Consider the following 23,573-nt stretch of genomic DNA (forward strand, 5'->3'; position numbering starts at 1 on the left):
CAGCTTGAAGTTTTCCTGATTTTCCTTTCCCAGTGAAAGCAAATTTTATCCTACTTACTCTCCCAGAGATGTACAAATGGCATCGGGGACAGTGCCTGACACAGAGTGGCACTAACTCCATCTTTATGGGATGAAGAATGGGAGAACTATGTGTTGTTTCAGTATGTCATGAAAGGAGGAAATAACTTACGGATGTCACAAGCCTTAGTAAACCAGGTTGGAAAATCCAAGGTGAAACTTTGGAAGAAGGATGTGATTCCATGAAATTTGTTCACACTGGGGCATAGGTAATCACCCTCCAAGACGGCCCCAAACGCTCCCTGCCCTGGTGTGCCCACCCTGCCTTGTTCCCTCTCCCGCTGTACCAGGGGCAGTTGGTGTGACCAGCAGAATACAGCAGAGGTGACGGGCATCACTTCCAAGATCAGGTTGTTAGCAACTGAGGCTTCCATCCTGGGCTCCCACGCTCTCTGCATTGCTGCCTGGGGGGGGGGTCAGCTGCCAGCTGAGCAGCCCTTTGGAGACGCCCACGTGGCAGAGCCTGCCCACAGTGACATGAGCAAGCGTGGAAGCGGTTCTCCAACTTGACTGTAACTTTCTGGAAGACCCTGAGCCAAAACCACCCAGCTAATCTGGCCCCAGATTCCTGACCCCCAGAAACCGTGATATGATAAATGTTTGTGGTTTTAAGTCACTTAGGTTTGGGGGTGATTTGTTACACAGCAGTGGGCCATTAATACAGCTGAAGAGCCAGGACTAGGACGAGGGACTGTAATAACAGGTTACAAGGTGCAGGGCAGGCAAGGGGCCAAACTCAGCAGGGTGGGTCCTGGGGAGGGGGCAGAAGAAGGGTTCTGTGGGTCCGAGCCTGTGGCTCTGGTCTGGAGCCCCGAGGGGTGAGAGCAGGAATCACCTGCATGGCTGAGTACTGAGCACCCAGCCTCGGTGACCTCAGACTGGAGCTACGGCCTTTTTTTAAAATTTAATTTAATTTTTATTTTTTGAGACAGTCTTGCTTTGTTGCCCAGGCTAGAGTGAGTGCCGTGGCGTCAGCCTAGCTCACAGCAACCTCAAACTCCTGGGCTCAAGCGATCCTCCTGCCTCAGCCTCCCGAGTAGCTGGGACTACAGGCATGCGCCACCATGCCTGGCTAATTATATATATATATATTAGTTGGCCAATGAATTTCTTTCTATTTATAGTAGAGACAGGGTCTCACTCTTGCTCAGGCTGGTTTTGAACTCCTGACCTCGAGCAATCCGCCCGCCTCGGCCTCCCAGAGTGCTAGGATTACAGGCGTGAGCCACCGCGCCTGGCCAGAGCTATGGCCTTTTGACCTTGTTTTATACAATTTCCAGTCGGACCCACATTTGATCATCGTAGCTAAGAGATGATCAAAGACAAATGGGTAAACTTGCTAAGAATTAAGTCAAGGCAAATATCTGGATTACAAACATGATGTCATGGGATTATAAATACTGTTTGAAACACAATATTCTTTTGTTACTTTGAGTTGCCCGAGCTCTTCAGCTGCCTGTCAAGCTGGGAGTCAGAATTGGGTTTCCCAGGCCTTTCCCAGGCTGTTGGGCAGGTCACAGTGCAATAGAAAGACAGAAATATTGGCTGGGTTTATGAAGACATAACTTCAAATCCAATTGGCAACTATTCTTTGAATACCTACTCAGCCAGATACAAAAGGACTTAGAATCATTTCATGCATTTGCTACAAGAACCCAGCGCCCCGTGCACCAGCCTTGGCTACTCAGAGATATCTAAATTCAATTGGCCAAAGAAACCCTCTACTCTGCCCCGGCCAGATCTTCACATTTATCTGACCTTATTTGGAGTCTTGGATCCCTGCTGACTTAGTGGCTAATCTGATCAATTGATTTGAACCCTGGGGATAATGGAGTCCTGTAAATGCCATCTGCCTCTTCACAGGGCCCTTAGAATCCTTAACCCATAGAGGTGAATAAAATGGGGGCTTTCCACGTCCCTGTCTTACAGTCAGGTTGGATTCCAGCCAGTTTGCTGCTCTGCAAACGCAAAATGAAAGACAATAGGGAGTGAAGAGCAGGGTCTCTAGAGGCAGCGCTCCCGAGTTCAAGTCTCAGCTCTGCTACTTACTAGCTGTGTGACGCTGGGCCAGTTACTTAACCTCTCTGCGTCTTAGTTTTCCCATCCACAACATGAAGATGATAATAACAGCACATCCCTCACGGAGCATGGGGAGGAATAAATGAGTTCATCTGTGGGAAGCACTGAGAATAGCTCGTGGCCCACGGGAAACATTCTGTAACTGTTCCCTTTCGTTACACAGGACACAGAGGCAGGAGCAGCCAGGGCTGCCCCCTCTGGGCTCTAATTCAATTGTGTGTTGGGGTTCACCCGAGGCAGATGCCCCTCTTTCACAAAAATGTCTCAAGGGTTCTTTAAGGGCTTCATAAAAACAAAGGATTAACTGCAGATGACTAAGCCCACACGATGGAAACAGAATCAGGTCCAGTAAATAATGAGCTTGGGCAGGATTATGTCCCTACAAACAGCGCCCTGTGCTGTCCCGCTGGAAGCCCTGCTTGGCAGGGGAGTGAGGGACGCTCCGAGTGGCCGAGGAAAGCATGTCTGTGTGCCCGGGGCAGTCCGAGTGGGCTCTTAGAGGGGGCAGCCCTTGAGCAAGAGCTGAAGAGTGACCAGGACTGTCAGGGGGAGAAAGAGGGTGGAGACACCAAAGCGAGGAGAGCGGGCTGGGACCTGGTGAGGGAAGCAGGGACCTGGGGTGCGACATTTAAGGGAGCCCTTGTTCTTGGGGTTGTGTAGGAGCAGGGCTGGCACTTGCACAGTCCCAAGAGTGAGGGGTTCCTTAAATCTTGTGTCCTACATGCCTCACTTGCCTCACCTGAGTCCTGGCCCGGGAGAAGAGTCTGGACAAAAGCCCCAAGAGTGAAGCAATGTGGCATAACTAGGAACATGCAGGTCACGCAAGATTGCCAGAGCCTAAATCAGGGCAGAGACCACTTACAGCATGGCTGGGAATCATGTTGGGGCCAGATCATCAAAGGTCCCATGTGCCAAATAAAGGAGGTTAGTGCTTGGTCTGAAAGTGACAAGGAGCCAGTAAAGAATTCTGAACAGGGCACAACATGGTCAGATTTGCACACTAGCAAGATTCTTCTGGCACTAGTTGAGGGGCTGAGTGGCAGATGAGGGGAGACACTGGAGGCTGGGAGGTCCATTCAGGACTCCATTGAAGGGTCCATGCCCAAGGGACAGACAATGATGGCCTGGAATGGGGCCGTGTCAGTCAGGGGCAAGGGCGAAGAACTCACTCAAGAGAAGTTTGAGAGGCAGAACTGATGGTACTTGGTGATTGATTGCATGATGATTAAAGGAAAAAGCCAAAGATGGCACTGAGGTTTCTAATTGGTGACCGATTTAGAAGCCATGGGGTTACTAGACAAGATAAGAAGTACTCGGAAGGCAGTTAGCTATCTCGGCTGCCCCAAGTCCATGGGAAAGCCTGGTTGCCACATGTGTTTTCACAGGATAAGCTCTCTGAGGCTGGGTGTATCTTATTCAGACATCCTTTGTGTGGTGTCCACACTCCGTAAGTGTCGCTGAGCTGAATTAAGCAGCTGTCACCCCTCCCCATTCTGCTCATTAGCTCCTAAGTGGCCTTGGGGTGCTGCTACGATATGAAGTTTTGTCCCCTCCAAAACTCATGTTGAAATTTCATCCCCAATGTGGCTGTGTTGAGAGTTGGGGCCTTTAAGAGATGACGAGGTCCTGAGGGCTCTGTCCCTCTGTCCTGGGGAATGGCCTCTGCAGAGAGTCCCCGCCCGCAAGAAGGCACTTACCAGATGTCGCCCCTCGACCTTGGGCAACTCAGCCTCCGTAACAGAAAGAAATTCCTTTCCTTCATAATTTACCCAGTTTCAGGCATTCTGTCATAAGCAACCGAAAAAGAACTAGGACAGGTGTCAATGTCCTTGTAAAGATGGCTGTGCAGCCAGGCTCAGACCAGCGCAGCAACGTGGTCAACCTTCCCCCCGTGGACACGCAGGACCCGGCCGGCCTCCGGCGTGGCCAGACGGTCTTGCACTGCGGCCTGCGGTGTGACTGGGTGCCAGGCAGGGGGCACGGGCTGGCCTGTGGCTCTGGGAGGTGGAGGTAGGGGTGAGGAGAAAGGCAAGAGGGGGCTTGAGCTGCCTAGTGACGGGGGCTTCATGAGGACAATTTGGCATCAGAAAGCCAGCTGGGGAGAGGCTGGAGGGTGGCAGCTTCTGAGCTGCTTCCCAGAAAGGCTAACTCAGTAGTGCTGGGGGCAACGCAGGGTGCCCAGAAGACAATCGGGAACAGGGGAAGTGCTAAGGCCACAGGGTGGCATTTGGCGCTATACCCTGGGACTAAGGTCCTCTGACCCAGGCAACAACATGCTGACCTTGTGGTCAACTAAAGCCCCCAGATCCTTTTCTATAAACTGTAGTGAAGCCAGGTCTTGCCCTGCCTGAACTTGAAAAGGCTGGAAAATACCTGCTCTGCTTTGCATTTCTCCCCATTTTCATAAAAATGAAGCAAGTAAAAAAGGGAGTCTGAGCTCTTTGAAGCATTAATTAAAGGCACCACAGTTTCCTTATTTAACTGAGAGTTGCTACCTCATCTGGGATTATTAGCAAAGCAAGAGAGCCTTTGTTGTGCTTGATAAAGTGGTTAATTCAGACTCCAGGTGAATTTTGGCTTTCTCAACATCGTTTGATGTGCTAAGATCCCCCAGTGAGGACAACACCATCAATTACTTAAACAAACCATTACCCCGAGAGCACAGTTATCAGCGAGGCCCAGTCTGCCAACTGGCAGGCAGAGAAACAAATGAACTCGGGGTTGTGGCTTCAACCTCTACTTGTTCTACCAGCTGAGGCACAGGAGTCCTTTCAAATGTTTTGTGGCAATGCTCCTGATGAGCTGGGGTGACAGTTATTTTTCCACCTCTACAGAATGCAGCCGGGGTGACTTGTGTCACCAAGAACCTGCCAGTGACTGTTGACGTGGCACTCTCGTGGGCAGGCCACAGAACTCAGCGTTGGGGGAACATGAGTTCATGGTAGCAAACGTCCTCCTTCAGGGCCAAATGCCTCAGCTCCAGGAGCAAGCAGCATGAGGCGGAGGCTGTTCTGTGGTCCCGTGGGGCACTCCATCTGGGCTCACTGTCCCCTGACACAGAAGGAGCTCAAGGCCAGATACCAGAGGCAGCGTTTGATATTTGAAAATATACAAACATACAAGCTTACCTTTAAATATATTTTTATTTAGACATATCATTAAGCCATTACTCTTTTTTTTTCCTCTCCACACTAGGGGAAGGTTTTATGCTGTGTGTATATATGCCATTGGCTTTTCTGCTGGAAGATGGAGGGACTCAGTCTAGTTGAATTCAAATAGCCAATACTTAAAGCAGACAAAACCACCACCGAAGTATTTCATACGTGTCAGCCACTCCAGTGATCTTATGACATAATTCCATTGCTTTGTTCCATTTTTACGATAGAAACCTAGGTTGCATGTGCATTCGTATTGTGAGACCACTGTTTGCTGTGCTGTCATCATTCTTCTCCTTTCTTTCTTGCTGGGACAGAAGGGCAAGACACTCTCCACGGATACTGGGAGAGGCTGGGCTGGATTTTCTTGGAGCGAGATGGGCATTTGACAGCACAGCTGAGATAGTGGAGCACACTCCATTTTAAGGCAGTTTCTGTGCAGCGCTTCCTCCCACATGTGAACCCCCAATGCCCTCTCTTCCCTGTGGCCCCCAGGTAAGCCATCCCTTTCTTCGCCATGGTGTGGCTCTTGTTTATTGTGACACCCTGTTTTCAGTTTAATGATTTTCTGGGGATTGGTCCTTCTTGGAGGGCCCTGGTTTTCTTTGTTTGTCTTTATTTTTAACTAGCTTTGGGTGGAAATAATAAGCATGGCGACCAGTTAGCACCTTTTTTAGGCTCAATAAATATCCAAGAGTTAGACAGAAGAGTGGTCAAAATACGAAGCATATATTAATATTTCACGAGCCTCTGGCAGGTGATGCTTCCCGGCTGCAAGGGTCATAACGTAAATGCTTAATTAACTGTTTGTCGTTAGCCCAGGGATGTCTGTATGGTCCATGAGGCTGTAAGTTCAGTGCTGTGGAGTGGGGGCGTGTCAGTCGTGGTCCCTGCAGCATCCGGGCACCCAGCACCGCGCTTGGCGTGTAGGAGACGTGCAGTGAACACCTGCCCACCCAGTGATCCTCTTCATTTACGTTATGCTGCTTAACATTAGCCTCAAAAGTGATAAAGGACTTATTTCTAGGATGCTTCCCCTTCCAGAAGGTAAACTACTGTCACAGTTGGGGATAAATCCAATGTCAAATGCCGACCAGCTCTCTTTAGTGCTAAGAAACGAAATAAAGGACAGTAAGACTCATTTGTTCTAATTCTCCACTTGTACTCTGAGAAAGGACTGGGATTTCCTTCCTCACTCTCTGGCCATGGTATTAAACAGTCAGCTGAGCCAGAGCAACCTAGACCAACCACATTTCAATGGTGGCCTTGCGTGGGTCACCCTGTGAGTCTTGTCTTCCCAGCAGTGGCCCTTGGACCGTGGATGATGGGTGAGATCATTTTGGGGGGGGGGGGTACACAGACTTAAAAATCTTTTGTTAGAAAGTGTTATTTTTACTATTAGCTTTTAATTTATGGACATGATACTACTGATTTTCACTTATGGTCGTGACATAAAGAGCGCTTTTAAAGGGAATACATTTCAGTTTACTTAAAAGAAATTGGGACATAAGTAATAATACAGGGGATTTGCCAACGAGGCAAAAATTCTACATGTGCTATACAAATAACTGAATTTAGAAGATTAAAGTCTCAATGCTGATTGACACTTACTGACTCAATTGACTTTTCTGCCTTGAAAAGTTAGGATAAAAGTTAACTCTGCACTACAATGACCATCAACTACATGACTTATTTTTTAAAATTGCAATATTTTCTTTGCAATACTTACCTCCTTGGCTGTTCAGGTGGCAGGGCTGCCCCGGCCTGCACTGCCCGCAGCAGGGGCCGAGTGCCCTGTGAGCGCCAGGCTGGCCTCCTCCCCGGCAGCGACACCGTCCAGTTCTGTCCACACAGGAAGCCCAAGCCAACTCACAGTGCCTGCCCTGGACACTGCTCCTTTCCAGGCACGCTCCAAAATAAAATCAGGATCTATGCGCAACAGAAGTTGATGCGGTAGCTGAATAATGGCCCGCAAAGATGCCCGCGTGCTAATCCCTGGAGCCCGTGAATGCCACTTCATAGGACAAAATCGAGTTAGAAGATGTGATTGATCTAAGGAACTTGAGAAAGGGAGAGCGTTCTGGATTATTTGGGTGGGCCCTAAATGTGATTGTGAGGGTCTTTATAAAAGAAACGCAGGAGCAGTGGGAGTGTGAAAAGATGACTGGAAGCAGAGGTTCGACCGTTGTGGCCATAAGCCAACGAGAAAAGGAATGGACACTACCCCGGGGCCTCCGGAAGGAAGCAACCCTGCCAACACCCTGACTCTAGACCAGTGAGACCGATTTTGAACTTCTGGCTTCCAGAACTGTAGAGACAACAAATTTGGGTTGTTTCAAACCACTAAGTTTGTGGGTATTTATTACAGCAGCAATAGGAAACTCATACTAGTGGGAAAGATGAGTTTACTTAAAAAAATACCTTCAACTTCTGGCCAGATTCACTATGCTGATCTTGTATGTAAGGCACACACTGTACATTTAAAACAATTCTGATGACAAAGGATTCCATTAACACGTTTCAAAATCCATTTGTTTTTGAATAGGCTTCATGTGGCTGAAGTGTCACACATAAGTTTAACATCTTACACTGGTGACACCTATCATTGTATCATTATCAACTCATGGACTCACCTATATTTGATGTGTTTTGATCCATTGCAATTATTACTTGATTGATCAAATTGTCCAGGTATCAATCTCACTGATCTAAAGTTAAGGTGTTGGCAGGGCTGGTTCCCTCTGGAGCCTCCAGGCGAGTGTCTGTTCCTTGCCTCCTGGGTTTCAGGCCGTGCCACTCCAGTCTCTGCTTCCGGTCATCACACTGCGAGGGGCAGTCATGTCCTAAACAATTGCATCGTCTACTGCGTCTCAGAGGTTTCTGGCTCAAGCAGTTGGTGGATTGTGGCTGCAACGATGACCTACAGGTGACTGAGGGGCAACCGATTTAGAGGGAAAATCGAAGTCAGATTTAGATATGTTAAGTTTAAAACGCCCAATAGACTTTCAAAGAGTGCGTGCGACCAATTTGGAAGTCAGATGATGACTGGAGCTCAGTGGAGAGAAGGGAGCTAGAGATAAAAATGTAGAATTATTGACTCATGGATGGCATTCACAGCGCTGGGACAGAGAGAAGGAAAGGAACCAGCAAAGACACACGGGAGTGGTCCCTTAGGTAGGAGGAGTGGTGATGTTATGGAAACAAAGAGAAGAGGGTGTTTGGGGAAGGAGGAAGCATTCATTTAAATCAAAATGCTACTGAGAGGTCAAGTAAAAAGGCTGGCAAGAAATCATGGTATTGACAAGGTCAAAATCACCGAGGATCTTGAACAAGGGCAGTCCCAGTGAAGCTGTGGGTGCGGAAGCTTAGTTGGAATGGGTGCAGAGGGGAGAGAACAAGTCTAGGTAATGCTTTCAAGGAATCTTATTGGGAAGGACAGAGGGCAAATAAAGCAATGGCTGGAATCAAAGGAGTTTGTTTTTTTCCTTTAAGATGGAAGACACTAGAATATATTTCTATACCGATAGGAATCATCCAGCAGAAAGGGGGAAATCAATGCACCAGAAAGAAAGAAATAACTGAGGCTAGTGAGAGGTGAACAAGGGACTGGCTTTAGATGGGTAAGGACTCCCTCCCCTCTCCCTGTCTCTCATCACGATCATCAGTTCATTACGATCTCTTATTATTATACCTGTGGTTTCTAAGCAACCTGCCTGTGTGCTCAGATATTCTCTGCATGTTCTCGGGTGGTGGCTTATCCTCAGTGTCCTGGCCTAGAGGGCAGGGAGGGACAGGTTAGTGGAGTGAGTGAATAGCCGGTCCGAAATGTGGCTGACCTGGCTTCAACTCTCACTCAATCACTCGGCGGCACTGTCGCCGTGGGCACACTGTTTAACCTCTTGAAGCTTTGATTTACTAATCAGTAATAGGAGAATAATATTCATTTCTACCTTCGTATGATTGTTGGAGGGTTCATACAAGGCAGTGTATAAAAAGCACTTAGCATAGTGCCTGGCATGTGGAAAACACTAGAAACTATTACAAATTACAATAATAGTAATGATTGTCATATGCCTGTATAAATGTATAATGAATTTTTTCTTGTGTTTTGACAAAGTTGGTGTCTGGCTAATGACTACAATGACTGTGTCTTCGGGGAAAAAACCTCACATCACCCAGATATTTATGTATGTATTCAGTGGTCCTCTATTTTTTTTTTTTTCTAAAGGAGTAAAGATTATAAGCAGTCCCTTTTTCTGGGCCTTTGGTGACAAATCATAATGACTGTTACTCATTAAATATTATGTATAAGATCTTGCAACCCCCAAATATCTGTCCTTCTGATGACATATTTATTAGCATCCTCAGTAGCATTTTGAGGTAAATGAATGCTTCCTCCTTCCCCAAACACCCTCTTCTCTTTGTTTCCAGAACATCACTCCTCCTACCTAAGTGACCACTCCCGTGTGTCTTGTTTGTATGCATATTGTGACACATTTATATTCAGAAGTTTCCTTATTAGGGCTGGGAGCGATGGCTCACGCCTATAATCCTAGCACTCTAGGAGGCAGAGGTGGGTGGATTGTTTGAGCTCAGGAGTTTGAGACCAGCCTGATCAAGAGCAAGACTCTGTCTCTACTAAAAAAATAGAAAGAAATTAGCTGGACAACTAAAAATATATAGAAAAAATTAGCCGGGCATGGTAGCACATGACTGTAGTCCCAGCTACTCGGGAGGCTGAGGCAGGAGGATTTCTTGAGCCCAGGAATCTGAGGTTGCTGTGAGCTAGGCTGATGCCATGACACTGTAGCCCGGGCAACAGAGCAAGACTCTGTCTCAAAAAAAAAAAAAAAAAAGAAGTTTCCTATTAGAATGTAACTATCAGGTGATGAAAATACTACATTTCAAATTGTGTGAGATACAGTTAAAGAAGTACTCAGAGGAAGATTTATAGCCTTAAATGCATTCATTAAAAATAAATGAGCTAAGTCATTAACTTAAGAAGCTGAAATAAAGCAACAAAGAACAAAGAGTAAAACTGAAGAAAACAGAAGGAAGACTGTAATCAACACATGAACATAAATTAATGAAACAGAGAACAGCAAAACATTAAAAATGATCAACAAAAGAAAAAGTTGGTGTTTTGAAAAGATTAATAAAATAGACAAATCTACAGCAGGACTAATCAAGAAAAACTTTTCCAAGCAAACTAGGAATAGAAGGAAATGTCCTTAACCCAATAAAGAATATTTATCAAAATGTACAGTAAAACCTCACACTTAATTTTAAAACATCAGATGTATTCCTGTAGAGTCAGGAATAGGAAAAGGATGCTCACTCTCACTGCTTCCTTTTGACATTGTATTAGAGCTCTCAGTCAATGTAATAAGAAAAGAAAATGAAAAGGGGGGCGAAAGGATTAGAAAGAAAGAGAACCAACTGACATTATTTGCATAAAATATAATTTTTAACACAGGAAACCAAAGAGATTCCATATGTAACCGGTAGAACTAATAAGAAAGTTTAGAAGGATCATTCATTACAAGGTTGGCATTAAGAAAAATGGTGCTCCTATACATGAGCAGTGCCCATAACAAATATGTGTAAATGGCAAAAGGATTCTCTTCTGTGCATAAAAGTGCGAAATGTTACTGCAGGACAGAGAGAATGGAATCAATGAAGAGATATAACACATTCATAGATGAGAAGAGTTAATGGTATCATAATGTTGATATGTTCTAAATTAAATTTATAATTAATGTAATTCCAAGAAAAATCCAATAGTATCTCTTCATCAAACTTGATTAATTCTAAAATTCATATGAGAAAGTAAGATATAAAAACATACTTTAGAGTTATGATGATTAAAATAGTGAGGCATTGGCAAAATCTAGACAAATGGGTGGGATTAGACCCAAGCACCTCTGCTAGCTACTAAGGTGTGTGACAGGTGTGATTATAGACCAGCAGGGAAGTGGGTGGCCCAAGCACACTGCCTCTTTGCCAACCCCTTAGAGGGATGTACCTGGCTGCAGGGCAGGCTAATTTGTCAGGGTCCCACTGAGACACCTATTCTGATGAGCCACCTCTCATTGCAGAATGGCTCCACATACCCTCTGATCATTGATCTGGCTTCTCCAGTACCTGCAAAGGAGATGCTCTGAGTAGGAGATGTCAGATTCTTATTCCTGGGAAAAAAATACCCACCATTATAAATTAGTAAATGAACGTTCTCGTTTGCAGGTTGTATCTTAGGAGATTGCCTAGCTACCACTGACACATGAGTAAGTGGGCACCAGGAGGTTTCCAGGCCCGAGGGCAAGCTGAGCGCGGGGTCTGAGGGCACGGAGAGGGCTGATGGTGAGCACGAGGGCGCCCAGACAGACACACGGTGCTAAAAGGGAAAGTGAGAAGCTGCCACATGTAGTAAACTCTGTATTTCACTATTTGCTCCAAGAAATACCTGGCTTGAGGCACGACTGGAGCAACCTCTGTCTTACGCTTTCTCTTGTAGGGGTGTGGGGGGGAATGGGGCAGGGATGGAGAAGGGAATGGAATTTAAAGCCAACTAACGAGGTTGCAGTTTGTTATTTTCTAAGTGAATGAAAACTGCTAGAATTCATCACCGATCTTCCTCTTCATGTTCAAATGTGTGCGTAAGTCAGCTCGCAGCTGCCTGTCAGTGCTTGCTCATTTTCCAACTAATTGTTTAATCAGTTGGTGTAGCACAACTCTGCCTGCCACCTAGATAAACCGGGGTGGGAATGAGAGGGAGAGAGAAAGAAAAAAGAAAGGAAGGAAGGAAGGACATAATTTCTAAATTGGGAAATATTTCTGAAATTGGAGAAGAAAGGATGACAAAAAGTGTTCTCTCTCTCTAGTAAGGAAAGAAAGGCAGACATCAAGATGCACTGATACCAAAGTAGGAAAAATATTTATTAGGGTATTTGGTGAAATGGATATACTGCCAGTGGGACTCGCTGGGACAAATTTTCTGGAAGGCAATTTGGCATTGTGTACCAATGTTTAAAACCACTGACTCGTGGATTTCAGGTCTAGAAAATCAGCACAAAGTTCTGGAAAACACTGATGCACAGAAATGTTTATTGTAGTAGCATAACTTAAATTTGTTAAAAAATTGAATATACTCCCAAATATTTGATAATATGAATAGTTTAGTAAATTGTGATGTGATAAGAGGAATATTATACAGCCATAAAATAATATTCATAGATAATAACATGGAGATATTTTCCTTATGTTAAATGAAAAAAGTAAAAATATGGAGAAATAGAAAAACAGAGAATGTGATCTCAAACATATAAAAAATACAAAAACATATAAAAAATACACAGAGGAGCTGGGCGTGGTGGCTCACACCTGTAATCCCAGCACTCTGGGAGGCTGAGGCAGGAGGATTACTTGAGGCCAGGAATTGCTTGAGCCTGAGCAAAAGTGAGACCCCATCTCTACTAAAAAAAAAAAAAATAGAAAAATTAGCCAGGTGTGGTGGCACATGCCTGTAGTCTCAGCTACTTGGGAGGCTCAGGCAGGAGGATCACTTGAGCCCAGGAGTTTGAGGTTGCTGTGAGTTATGATGACACCATTTTCTCTGATTTTTTTTTTTTAAAGTCTCCCTCTGTTGCCTGCGCTAGAAAAAAAGCTATAGAGAATTACAGTAGAAGAAAAGAGAATAGGCTTTCTCCCTCACAGTTCTAGCCTTTTAGCCCAAATTTCTGCTAAGCACTTCAAGATGTGTCTTCAGCAAACCTCATGTTCTGTTCCCGTTTCTTAACAAAACCTTTTGAAAAAGCAACAATTTAAGGCCTTGTTTCGAAGAAAGCTTCCAGCATGGCCACGACTTTTTATGAAATCGCTGGCAAAGCTGATGAGAGCCACGTGTGTTGAAAGCATGCAGTAACCATGACAAAAGACTTCTCTTCTCCAAAAAGCAGGACAGGTGGGTTACCTGGCACCCCTGGGCTTCACCTGTTCTTAGAGCATCACATTTTTTATCCAGGAGAAGTAAAGGAATCTTTTACCATTTCAAAGACATTAGCAGCCTCTGGAAATTTCCAAAAGCAGCTCACCAAGTAGGAGTTCTTTGACAGTGACAGTGAGGACGGAGGAATGAGCCATGGAGCTGGCTGCTATGCTACGCAGAGAGGGGCAGCCTGGAGGGCGGGCTATCATTTGACTATTTTCTTCTTTAGCTCCAAATCTCAATCTGTTTGACCATCTCTTTAACACATACTTCATCAAAATATCCCCCAAATGATCGTGATTTCTTCTTTGGCTAAACAATGGGCTAAACACCCATGTTGACTCCACCAAGAAAGGGCATTTGTCTTGAGGAAAATGAAATACTGGGAACTTTCTGGCCTTTAAAAATTGAACCTTATTTTGAAAATGATCCGTATGGTCCAATTTACTTTGAGAATGGACAGTGGAAGTTGTCCCACCGGCACTGCAGGATTCGTGTCCTGTAGCATGTAATGACTGCTTTACTTGTGAAAATAAAACTGAAGGACGCTATCTGAAACCATATATCCTTTCCGTTGGCATTTTCCAACTTGAGTATCCTTAATGTAAACAATGACAGATGTCCATAATCATAATTGTGGGATACATTTGCATTAATTCCCGTCAAAGGAAAGCTGTTCTAAATATCACAACATGGTGATTATGTGATGATTGCATATTAATATTACCTGCCTGACGCAGCCGCAGCGCAGGCCACCTGCACTTTTTTGGATGGCACAGGATTTAATGACACAATTGGACATAAAAGAGACATTTCTTTCACCATGACCATTTTTAAAGTAACAGGATTATTTAAAAAATTGAAACAATCTTTTCAGTGACTCTCTAATAGTCATAGGCATCCCTGAGGTATCACTTTCCTAGATCTGCCATATCAAAGAACCACAAACTGGGTGACTTAAGACACCAGAGGTTCATTGTCTCAGAGTTCTAGAAGTCAGAGGCCTACAGCTGAGGCGTGAGTGGACCACGCTCCCTCTGAAACCCGTGGGGGAGAGTCCTGCCTTGCCAATTCCAGCTTCTAGAGCCTTGCAGATGGTCTCGGACTTACCCTGGCTTGCAGCCACGTCACTCCAATCGCTGCCTTCACAGCCACTGGGCACCCTCCCCACGTGCCTCTGTCGTCTTATGAGGACACCTGTCATATCGAGTCAGGGGTCCACTCTACTTTGGTGTGACCTCATCTTAACTAACTACATTTGCAATGATCCTATTTCCAAATGTGGTCACATTCTGAAGTCCTGGAAATTAAGCCTTCAACTTCTCTTTTTTTGGGTGGCACAATTCAATCCATTATGCATGGGGGTCCGTGGGTTTTGGGTTAAGAGTCAATGGAGGCAGTCGGAGGGCGGCCTGGGGACGCTGGGACCAGAGAACGTGAAACAAGGGTGCAGAGAAGGTTGTGCGAGGGAGAAAAACGGAACCCACTTTGCAATTTTGCCCATACAGCTAGCGGTGGTGACCTCTCCCTGAAGACTTGGGCACAGTGACTCTAGTTACTGACGGCAATATCTGGCCAGTTTCTAGCTGAAGATGCTCAAGTTCTCTACTTGAGTCCAGGTGGCAAAGTGAAGTTTGTGGCGTGTCCAGGACACTCTCTGCTGGTGCCATATGCTTGAAAATGTCTGAATTTTGTGCAGAAACACACGAGCAGTATTTTCATAAGTGGAGTTACATAATTAGGGCATGGACTTGCATAATAATTAGCATGCGTAATTAGGCACAGACTTCTTGTCCTTTAGACAATCAAGACATCTAATTACAAAATTAAGATGCAATTACGTGGTCCAAGATCTACATATTTCTTTCTGCCCATTAGAGATTACATTTAGAAAATAATTCACAGAAACTGATGATGAAAGGAACACAGACACCCGATTCAAGGATGTTAAAGAAAGTGTTCAGTGGGCTGGTGGGTCTTTTTGGGTCTTTCCCCTTAGGTGTAAGGGGAATTATTTAAAACATCACAGTCTACTTGAAAGAATAAGTTTTGTAAACTGCTCTGTCAACCTTTGGGACACCCACTAATGAAGAGGAACGTTGGCATGACTAATCTGTGGCATTCACACACGGCTCTTGAGTGTGGTTGGTAATTACACTTGAATGTGGATGTAAATGCGATGTTCTGGGAATTCACGAAAACCTAATGATGCATCCACACGGTGGAAATCTTGGGAGAGCTGTGGGGAGAACCTACCTTCCTTTTCTTGCTTCTCCCTTGGGATCATTTTAAAAATAGACCCATTGCTCAGAATAATGCAAACCAGTAGTTAAATTGTGCTGTCTTTTCCCTGAATATCTGAGTATTTGCTACAATGTTCTTATTTTGAGTGCTTCTTATTGGACTTCAGGTGGGAAAGGGAATGGTTAAAGAATATAGCAAAACTCCATCTTTCTAATAAGCGAGTGCCTCTCACAGCAATGTTTTCCTGAGTTACCCTATTCCTAGGAAGCCAGATTGCAGTGACAGTCTCTGTGTTTTTCCTTGCCCCCAAATTGTGATCTGGCTGATCTCTGCGTGTTGCTAAACACCCAGTTTGACTCATTCATTTTTTTAAACTAACTGAACTTTTGACCTAATTGGCTGCTCATTGGGGATCAGAGCCATATGTCCGGGTTTTCCTAAGCCAGTTCTGACTTTAACTATGTTATCCCTCTGTTCCCATAAACTGCCGAAATACCCTAGTAATTCCACTGTTTTGACAGCCACACTGCACTTCGCAGACTGCCGGCTTTCTCCTGGAAAGTGGCATAGAAACCTGTCCGACCACGCTTCCTGATTTCTGGTTAAGAAAATATGCTTCCCGTATGGTTGCAGGCCGAGAAAACAAAGACTTACAGGCAGTAGGTGATAGGGTCTCCTCTACAGGGTGTGTTTCCTCCATCTCTGTGTTTTTATATTTCTCTACTTAAGCCATGGAATGTGACGAGGGACAAATTATGTGTGTGTTTGGGGGCGGGTCAGTGTTGACCAAGAAAATACACAGATTTGCACAGGGAGCAAACTGTCAGTTTTTGCCTTGCCTTCTGAGCAATGGCTCATGATCGATTTAGAGGCAAAGGAAGTGAACTGGAGAGAGATGCATTTTTGAAAACGATTTTTAACAGGAACTCTAGGCGGGGGAGGGGCAGTTAGGTGACACCATCCGTAAGGCATCTCCCGGACTCTGGGGTTTCAGGGTCCTTGATCTCTAGCCTGTCACTCGATCACGAGGCATTCGCTGAACTCCCATGCTAGTCACTCAGCTCTAGGCCTCTCTGCATTTTCAGTGCTCAGATGTGTTAACTGCAAACTGTCATTCTGCTTTTACTTCCAGAGAACTCAATAATTCAGATTCCTAGGAGCCAAAAGCAAGAACGCAGACGTTCATTTCTCCATTTATAAAATTTACTTTCCCCCCAGGTACTCCACGTCGGCATTCTCAAGACTGGAGAAGTTGGGCATCAGACATCCCAAGCCTTCTCCTTTTATTGGAAACCTGACCTTTTTCCGCCAGGTAAGGGCTACCTTCCCACCGACTTCCGCCATCAAATGTGCAGAGCCCGGTACAGGCTTCTTCGAGAAGCATTGCTCTCGTCCGGGTCGCCCACACCTCGGCTGGGTCTTCCTCTGCTTGCAGGCGTTCTTACGTGATGAGAGATTCCTGTCGTCCATTCACTCACCCATTCACCCGGACTGTCTCAATGTGCTCAGCCCTAGAATGCGGAAGAAGTAGAAGTTCCCGGTGCCCGCAAGTGCGCCATCCAATAACGGGCTACAAACCAGACGACACGTACCCTAGCGCTACATTGGGTGGCATAGGGGGAAACTGTGGTCCTACTTCCGAGGAGAGGGTGACCTGGCAGGGCTGGATGCACCCTGGGGACCTTCCGGAAGACGGGGGTCCTGCAGAAGCCACAGACAGTCTGGGAGCTGCGGGAATGTGGGTGTGTGCGAGCAACGTGGCCAGGTTACTCACTGGCTGCAAAGGCGAGTGAAGAACTATGCGTGTGCTAGCATTTTTGAGTAGAACAGGGACACTGACATGGAAGATTACTCTGCAAGGGAGAAGAATCTACATTCGGGCCGTAGAATCCAGCTGTGGCTGAAGTCTAGGTGTCAACTCTAGGGCTCGGCCCAGAGTTGGGCGATGAGAGTGAAGAGAGACGGATGTTGGAAGCAAAATTAAGAATTCTTGGGACTGATCAGGTGTTGAGAATTCAAGGCAAAATGCATCAAATGTGAGTCTAAGTCTGAGCTGGGGTAACAGGAAGAATGGCCATGGGTTAACCGAAATGAAAGTTCCAGGGAGAAGGCGTATTTTATTTTAAGTACGTTGCCTTTGGTTTGCCGGAGTGTCATGCCGGTGGGAACGGTCAGCGGGCATTTGTAGGGACAGACCCAGGACTCTGTCTTCTCAGGTTATTTTTTTCTCATGTGGGTTTTCTCTGAAAGCCCTTGGTTTCTTTTGCGAACTCATGGGGACTCTGCCAGAGACCCCCTGTCAAGAGCTGACAGATGCTGCATGTGGAAAGCCACTAAGCCAGACAAAGGCAGGAAGGACTAAATTTGGGCTAATCTTGATAATATTTCTTCGCCATCTCTTTAGGATTTCCCCCATCCCTGCCTCCGGAAAGGCCGGTGCTTGCACGAGATAGACAATGTCGCTGGCTATTTCTGCCCGTTTTCTTCCCTTCTCAATTCTTTTGCACTCTTTTCTATCCCCTTCTCTGTCCGTCACCTCTCCCCACTACTTGCTGTGCTGTCTCTCTCGTCCTAGCGTTTTTAAATGGGGTGGGCCGTGCACAACTTTTCAGCCCACACACGACTATTAATATCTCACTGAGGCTTCCTGTGAGACCCTTGAAACAAGTGTGAAGAAATTTGAAAGTGTCAAGACGGAACAACAAACCAGATAGGAAATTTAAAGAAAATATATTTATTTCACACATTTCTGGGGGGAAACGATCAGTGGTGTTTGGTTGAGTAATTAAGTTGGTACTAACGTTTTGAGGAAAACGGCGTAACTGTCACTGTGAGGAGAGCACAGGGCTCCTGCCTCCGGACGGTTTCCACATTTGTTCCTTTTCAGCTCATCATCCTGCATGTACACACCCTGCCAAGTCCTTCCTAGAACGTGGTAATTTCAGCGACTATTTTTGTATCCATATATGCTTTCCTTGGTATATGGCAAGCTTACACTGCGACGTTCAGTCGATCTAATGAGAATGGGACGTGGACATCCACCTCTTCTAACCCCCAGCTCCTCGCCCTCACTGCACCCCTCACGGATCTGCCCGCACGCCCCATTCTCACAACACAAATCTAGCATTTTCCACACCCCACCTCCATCCTGACTCATGCCTGTGTATTTCCAGGTATACTCCATTCCCACCGTGTAATTAATCTAGCATCTTCCAACCCTCTGCCCACATGATCCCACATGTACACCGGCACACACACTCCCTTCCCCCTGTACAACTCTGTCCCTACAGCACATGGGTCTAGCATTTTCCAACCCTCTACCCCTCCTTCTCCCACATGTATCTCTAGGTATACGCCTTTCCTGTTATAAAATGTGTCCTCTATAAATTTACTCTAAGGTTCTTATGTTTCAAATATATTGATTTTTTTTTTTTTGAGACAGGATCTTGCTCTGTCACCCAGGCTAGAGTACAGCGAGCAGTGCAATCATAACTCACTGCAGCCTCAAACTCCTGGGCTCAAGTAATCCTCCTGCTGCAGCTTCCCAAGTAGCTGGGACTCCAGGCATGCGCCACCACGCTTGGCTAATTTTTGTATTTTTTGTAGAGTCCAGGATCTCACTCTTGCTCCGGCTGGTCTCGAACTCCTGAGCTCAAGCGATCCTCCCACCTTGGCCTCCCAGAGTTCAAGCATTACAGGCGTGGGCCACTGTGCCCAGCCAAAAATATATTGACTTTAATTAAAATTTAACTTGACAGATCATAATAATTCAGAACTCGTGATAATTTGAAATAGAGTCAGTGGAAGTTTATACATATAGTGGCAGTGAAAAGGGGCATGGCCAAGTAATAATAATAAAATAAACCAAATCTCAGAGGGAAATGTCATAGTTGAGAAGGCAAACGTTTCCAAATATTTTAGCAGGGATTATACACAAATAATTGAGGTACCCGTGACCTTCTGTCCATTAAAGCAGAGCTGCCTGGGACTTTTACTTGGCAATAGTTTTCAAAAAGCCATTTGTTTATTCCAATACTCCAAAGTACTTGAAAGCAATATAACTTCAATTCTTTTTTTTTTTTATTGTTTATGTAATTGTGTTCTTGCTCTTCCAGATTTTTTTTCTAAATAAGTTTGAATAATGGAAGTTTTGCTTAATCTTCCTCTTACCCCAGTGCTGTGTGTCCCGCAGGGTTTCTGGGAGAGCCAGCTGGAGCTGCGCAGGCTGTATGGACCGGTGTGTGGGTAAGAAGCGGCTCGAGTTTTCTCTAACTACATGCTGTGTTTCGTTCTCTGTATGCTGAACTGATGTGGAAGTAGCGATAAGAATAGGGCTGTCGTGTGTGTTCCTATGTTTTGAGGCCCACAAAGAGGGTGCTGTGCAGTCCAGACGAGGCAGAGAAGACTCTGGGCTGCCCTGGGGGCCGCCAGGCCGCCCTGTTAGAGCGCCCTCTTGAGCCGGTGCCATTATCACCTCCGACCACTGTGCCCACGCTGTGCCACCACGGGGCAGGGTGGCCCTCCATGCCTCACAGCGCAAACAGCCTTGCCCGATCTTTGCCCGTGAACTTATCTCAACTGCGCTTGGCCCCGTGTGCTCCTACCCCGTGGGAAAAGCTGCCAGTGGTGCGACCACGGAATTCTTCAGCCAGTCCAGTCCCCTTCTGCAAGGGAAAGGAAGTGCTAGGAATAATTACCCCAGGACGGTGTATACCGAGCCTGTCCCGGATGTGTTGGGACACATGGTCACCCTGGTTCTCAGCCATGGGAAGTAATGCAGCCCTTCCCTTTGCTTTTCCTGGATTTTCCCTCTTTATGCTTCAGGGTGTGCTCCTCTGATTCTAAAATCCCAGAGTCTGCTGAACAGACCCGCGTCCAGATACTCACTCTGCTCAACGCGCAACAGGCCTGAACTGTGCTGATTCTCCACGAGTCTTTCCCCACCGGAGTCCTCATCGTTTTAGCCTGTTTTCATACAACTGCTTCTCGGGGAGATGTTTTTGGTAGCTTTTTCTTGATCCCCAGGCAGTGGTAACTTTTTTAGGTGCATTGAAGTTCTCTTGTGTTGCTAATGCCCATGCTAATGGACTTGGGTGGTTTGCAAGCCATTCTGTCTGAAGAATTCCTGATGTCTGTTCTCCCAGGGCCCATCTTTGAAAGGGATTGGCTTGTTCTCTTTGTGGCCTATGGCTTTGGCCAGGCTCTTCTACCTATGTTTTGGTTTTGCTATGTGGCCCTAAGAAAGTAATAAACTAAGGTGTTGTGCTAGACGCTCTCTGTATTAGTTTGTCATCGCTGCATGACAAACTACCCTGAAACTCAGGGACATAAAGAGCAATTTATTATTGAGGAGGGAGGGGCTTACCTGGGGCACCTGGACCCCACATCTCTTGTTCTCCTTGGAAGAGCAGGCTCACCTGGCACATTCTTCCCGTGGTAAAGGCAAAGGCTCAAGAGAGCAAGCCCAACGGTGCAAGAACATTTCAAATTTCTGCTGCATCATCTCAGCTCACACCCTATTAATCAAACCAGGTTGCATGACCAAATCTGAAACCAGGGCAGGAGGTACACTGTGGCCCCCGTGAGGCCCAGGCAAGTCACTTGGGCAAGCCTGACACGATGGAGCAGGGAGGCGTACTCCGCTGATGGACAGCGGGGGTGGCAGAGCATATGCTTAAATAATAAGCAACTCTGCCTCACTCTCTAAGATCTCTTTCAACTTGGCTTTCACTTACTTTTTACTTTTTTTTTTTTTTTTCAGTGCATAGCTTGCTTTAAGCATGATAGGCACTCAATGAAGGCTCAAGGGATTGAATTGTTTACCTTTCTCTTACTCTCATGCTGTTCTATTGCTTTTTTAAAGTTCCCATCCCAGCTCTCTCTTTCCAGTGGTCTCATTCTGCGGCTGACTTGGCACTGAGCTTGGAGACCATGTCCCGGGTTTCTGAGACACAGCACTGACTCAGAATGATGGTGGCTTCACCGGAGTCAGAAAAAGTCCTGCCCGAGTTTGAATTCTAGGAATTACTTCCCTTGAGTACTTCTTGGACGGATTTCCAGAGTAGAACCCTTGGGTGTTTTAAAATAATTTTAAAATGTCAGATGAGTTTAAAGGGCACTGTATTAACTGGTGTGTGTGTGTGTGTGTGTGTGTGTGTGTGTGAGAGAGAGAGAGAGAGAGAGAGACAGAAAGAGAGAGAGAGAGAGAGAGAGAGAGAGGTGGAGAGAATTGGTTTCCTTGACAACAGGATGTCCAATCAACTTTCCCCCCCAACTTTAACTAAGTTAATGCAATTTATCCTTTTCATTTCAAGAAAAGCTAAATCATAGAGAATGATTTCAAATGAGGTTGAAGAGATCAGAATTGCACTATCATCTTCACTCTTTGTTCCTACTCCTGGTGAAAAGGAAAAAAAGAAAAGTGATGGCATAATTTCTTCATACAAAGCTATCAACTTTTTCTCCTTTAGAAAAAAAAAAAAGATGAGCATAAAGTGCTGCCTTCTTTTCAAATGTGTCCACCCCTAGCTTTAGAGGCAGTAGGGTGGCGGAATACCAATGAAAGGGCCAAACTAGTCTAAATCTAAGGTCCTTTCTAACTCTAAATGTTATCTTTTACTGCTTACATTTTAGCAAAATAGTTTCACCATTTGCGAATGTCAAAGATGTACTCTGGTCCACGCACAACAAAGACTCTCAGGAAATGATTTGGTTTAAATTATTAATACATTAATTTTTAGATGACTTTCGCTATTAGGAAAAATAATCGATCCCAGCTTGGTCCTCCTAAAAATTGAAATAATAGATTGAGTCATCGTTTGACTAATGAAACATGCTGTTGATGCTGTACAGAGATGCATCAGGCCCCTGCATGGCTGCACGGAATGAGAGCAGGGAGGGTCCCCTTGCTGCTGTAGACCCGAAAACCAAACGTGATGACTACGCTTTTTATCTGGTTGTCATCTAGCAAATCAGTCAGGGTTCAGGGCCTGAAACTGGGAATTAGCTCCCTCCTCTTTCCCTCTCCCACTCATTGCTGCGGGGAACAGAGTGCTAGAGAAGGTTTCTGTCAAGAGGAGTTGACAACATCAATGTTTATTATCACCACTGTCACCATGTCACCACTGCCACCACCACCACCACCATCAATGAGAACCAAATGTCTTCACCAAGTGTCTAATTAGGTAGGCTGTTTTGCCAGGCTCTGTGGAAATCAAAGACTACACACGCTGTCTCTGCCTTCTTTGAACTTGAATGAGAAGCAGGTGGGCTGGCGTGGACACCTGTGCGGCTTTTATTCGCGGTCCTTGATAAAAGCTCTTCTGAATTCTGCAGCAGCACCGCTGGCCACACCACACGAAGAAAGCAAGGCTTCGTGGCTTTGGATAACCTTCATCAATTAATGACTACTCGTTATCTCCTTCCGTCTGAGAATGAGCCCCAAGATGGATTTATATTCCTTCCCCAACCCTACAAGAACAGTATCAACATAATCATCATACATTGGTGATTGAATATTAAAACAGAATAGAGATTATGCCCCCTCTGACTTGTAATTGACTTTGTAATCCAGTAGATGACAAGCCTTTATGACGCTATTACTATTAATTATAAATACTTGCACAGCGTCCTAAGTTCAGCTCATTAGAAACTCCTAAAGGACCCCTTTCAAAGCTCCCTTTATCTCGTTTGTCTTTTAAGTGCTTGCTCTGTAGTTCTGCTTTTGTTTAGCCTCATCTCCATTTCTTCCTGCCCTGACATCATTTTAGCTTTGATCTTTAGTATAAACTTAGCTCCCACTTGTTGAACTTAACTTTCGTGCTTCCCGGCCCCCATCACGTGGGCCACTCCGTTTTGGTAAGTGACATCTGCATCCCTGAGTCTCTTCATGAAGTCATCTTTGTTGCATAATCTCATATACTCCCATTAGAACACTAAGTTGTAAGTAGGTAAACATAAACATTGCACAAAAGAGGGTAACTGCTCCCACCCGTGACCCCTAGCCACTCTGTTACCAATTTCTTTATACTCAG

At 45.6% G+C, this 23,573-nt stretch overlaps 1 protein-coding gene across 1 annotated transcript in view; it reads left to right on the forward strand.

The window, feature by feature from the left end:
- Positions 1-23,573, forward strand: part of TBXAS1 (thromboxane A synthase 1) — a 160,628-nt gene that overhangs the window by 14,713 nt on the left and 122,342 nt on the right. Inside the window, exons 2-3 of the mRNA XM_012767996.3 lie at positions 16,759-16,852; positions 19,733-19,785. Of these exons, the coding sequence (XP_012623450.2) occupies positions 16,759-16,852; positions 19,733-19,785 (147 nt within the window). The remainder of the gene's footprint in view (positions 1-16,758; positions 16,853-19,732; positions 19,786-23,573) is intronic.

Source organism: Microcebus murinus, chromosome 9 (assembly GCF_040939455.1).
Source record: "Microcebus murinus isolate Inina chromosome 9, M.murinus_Inina_mat1.0, whole genome shotgun sequence".
NCBI lineage: Eukaryota > Metazoa > Chordata > Mammalia > Primates > Cheirogaleidae > Microcebus > Microcebus murinus.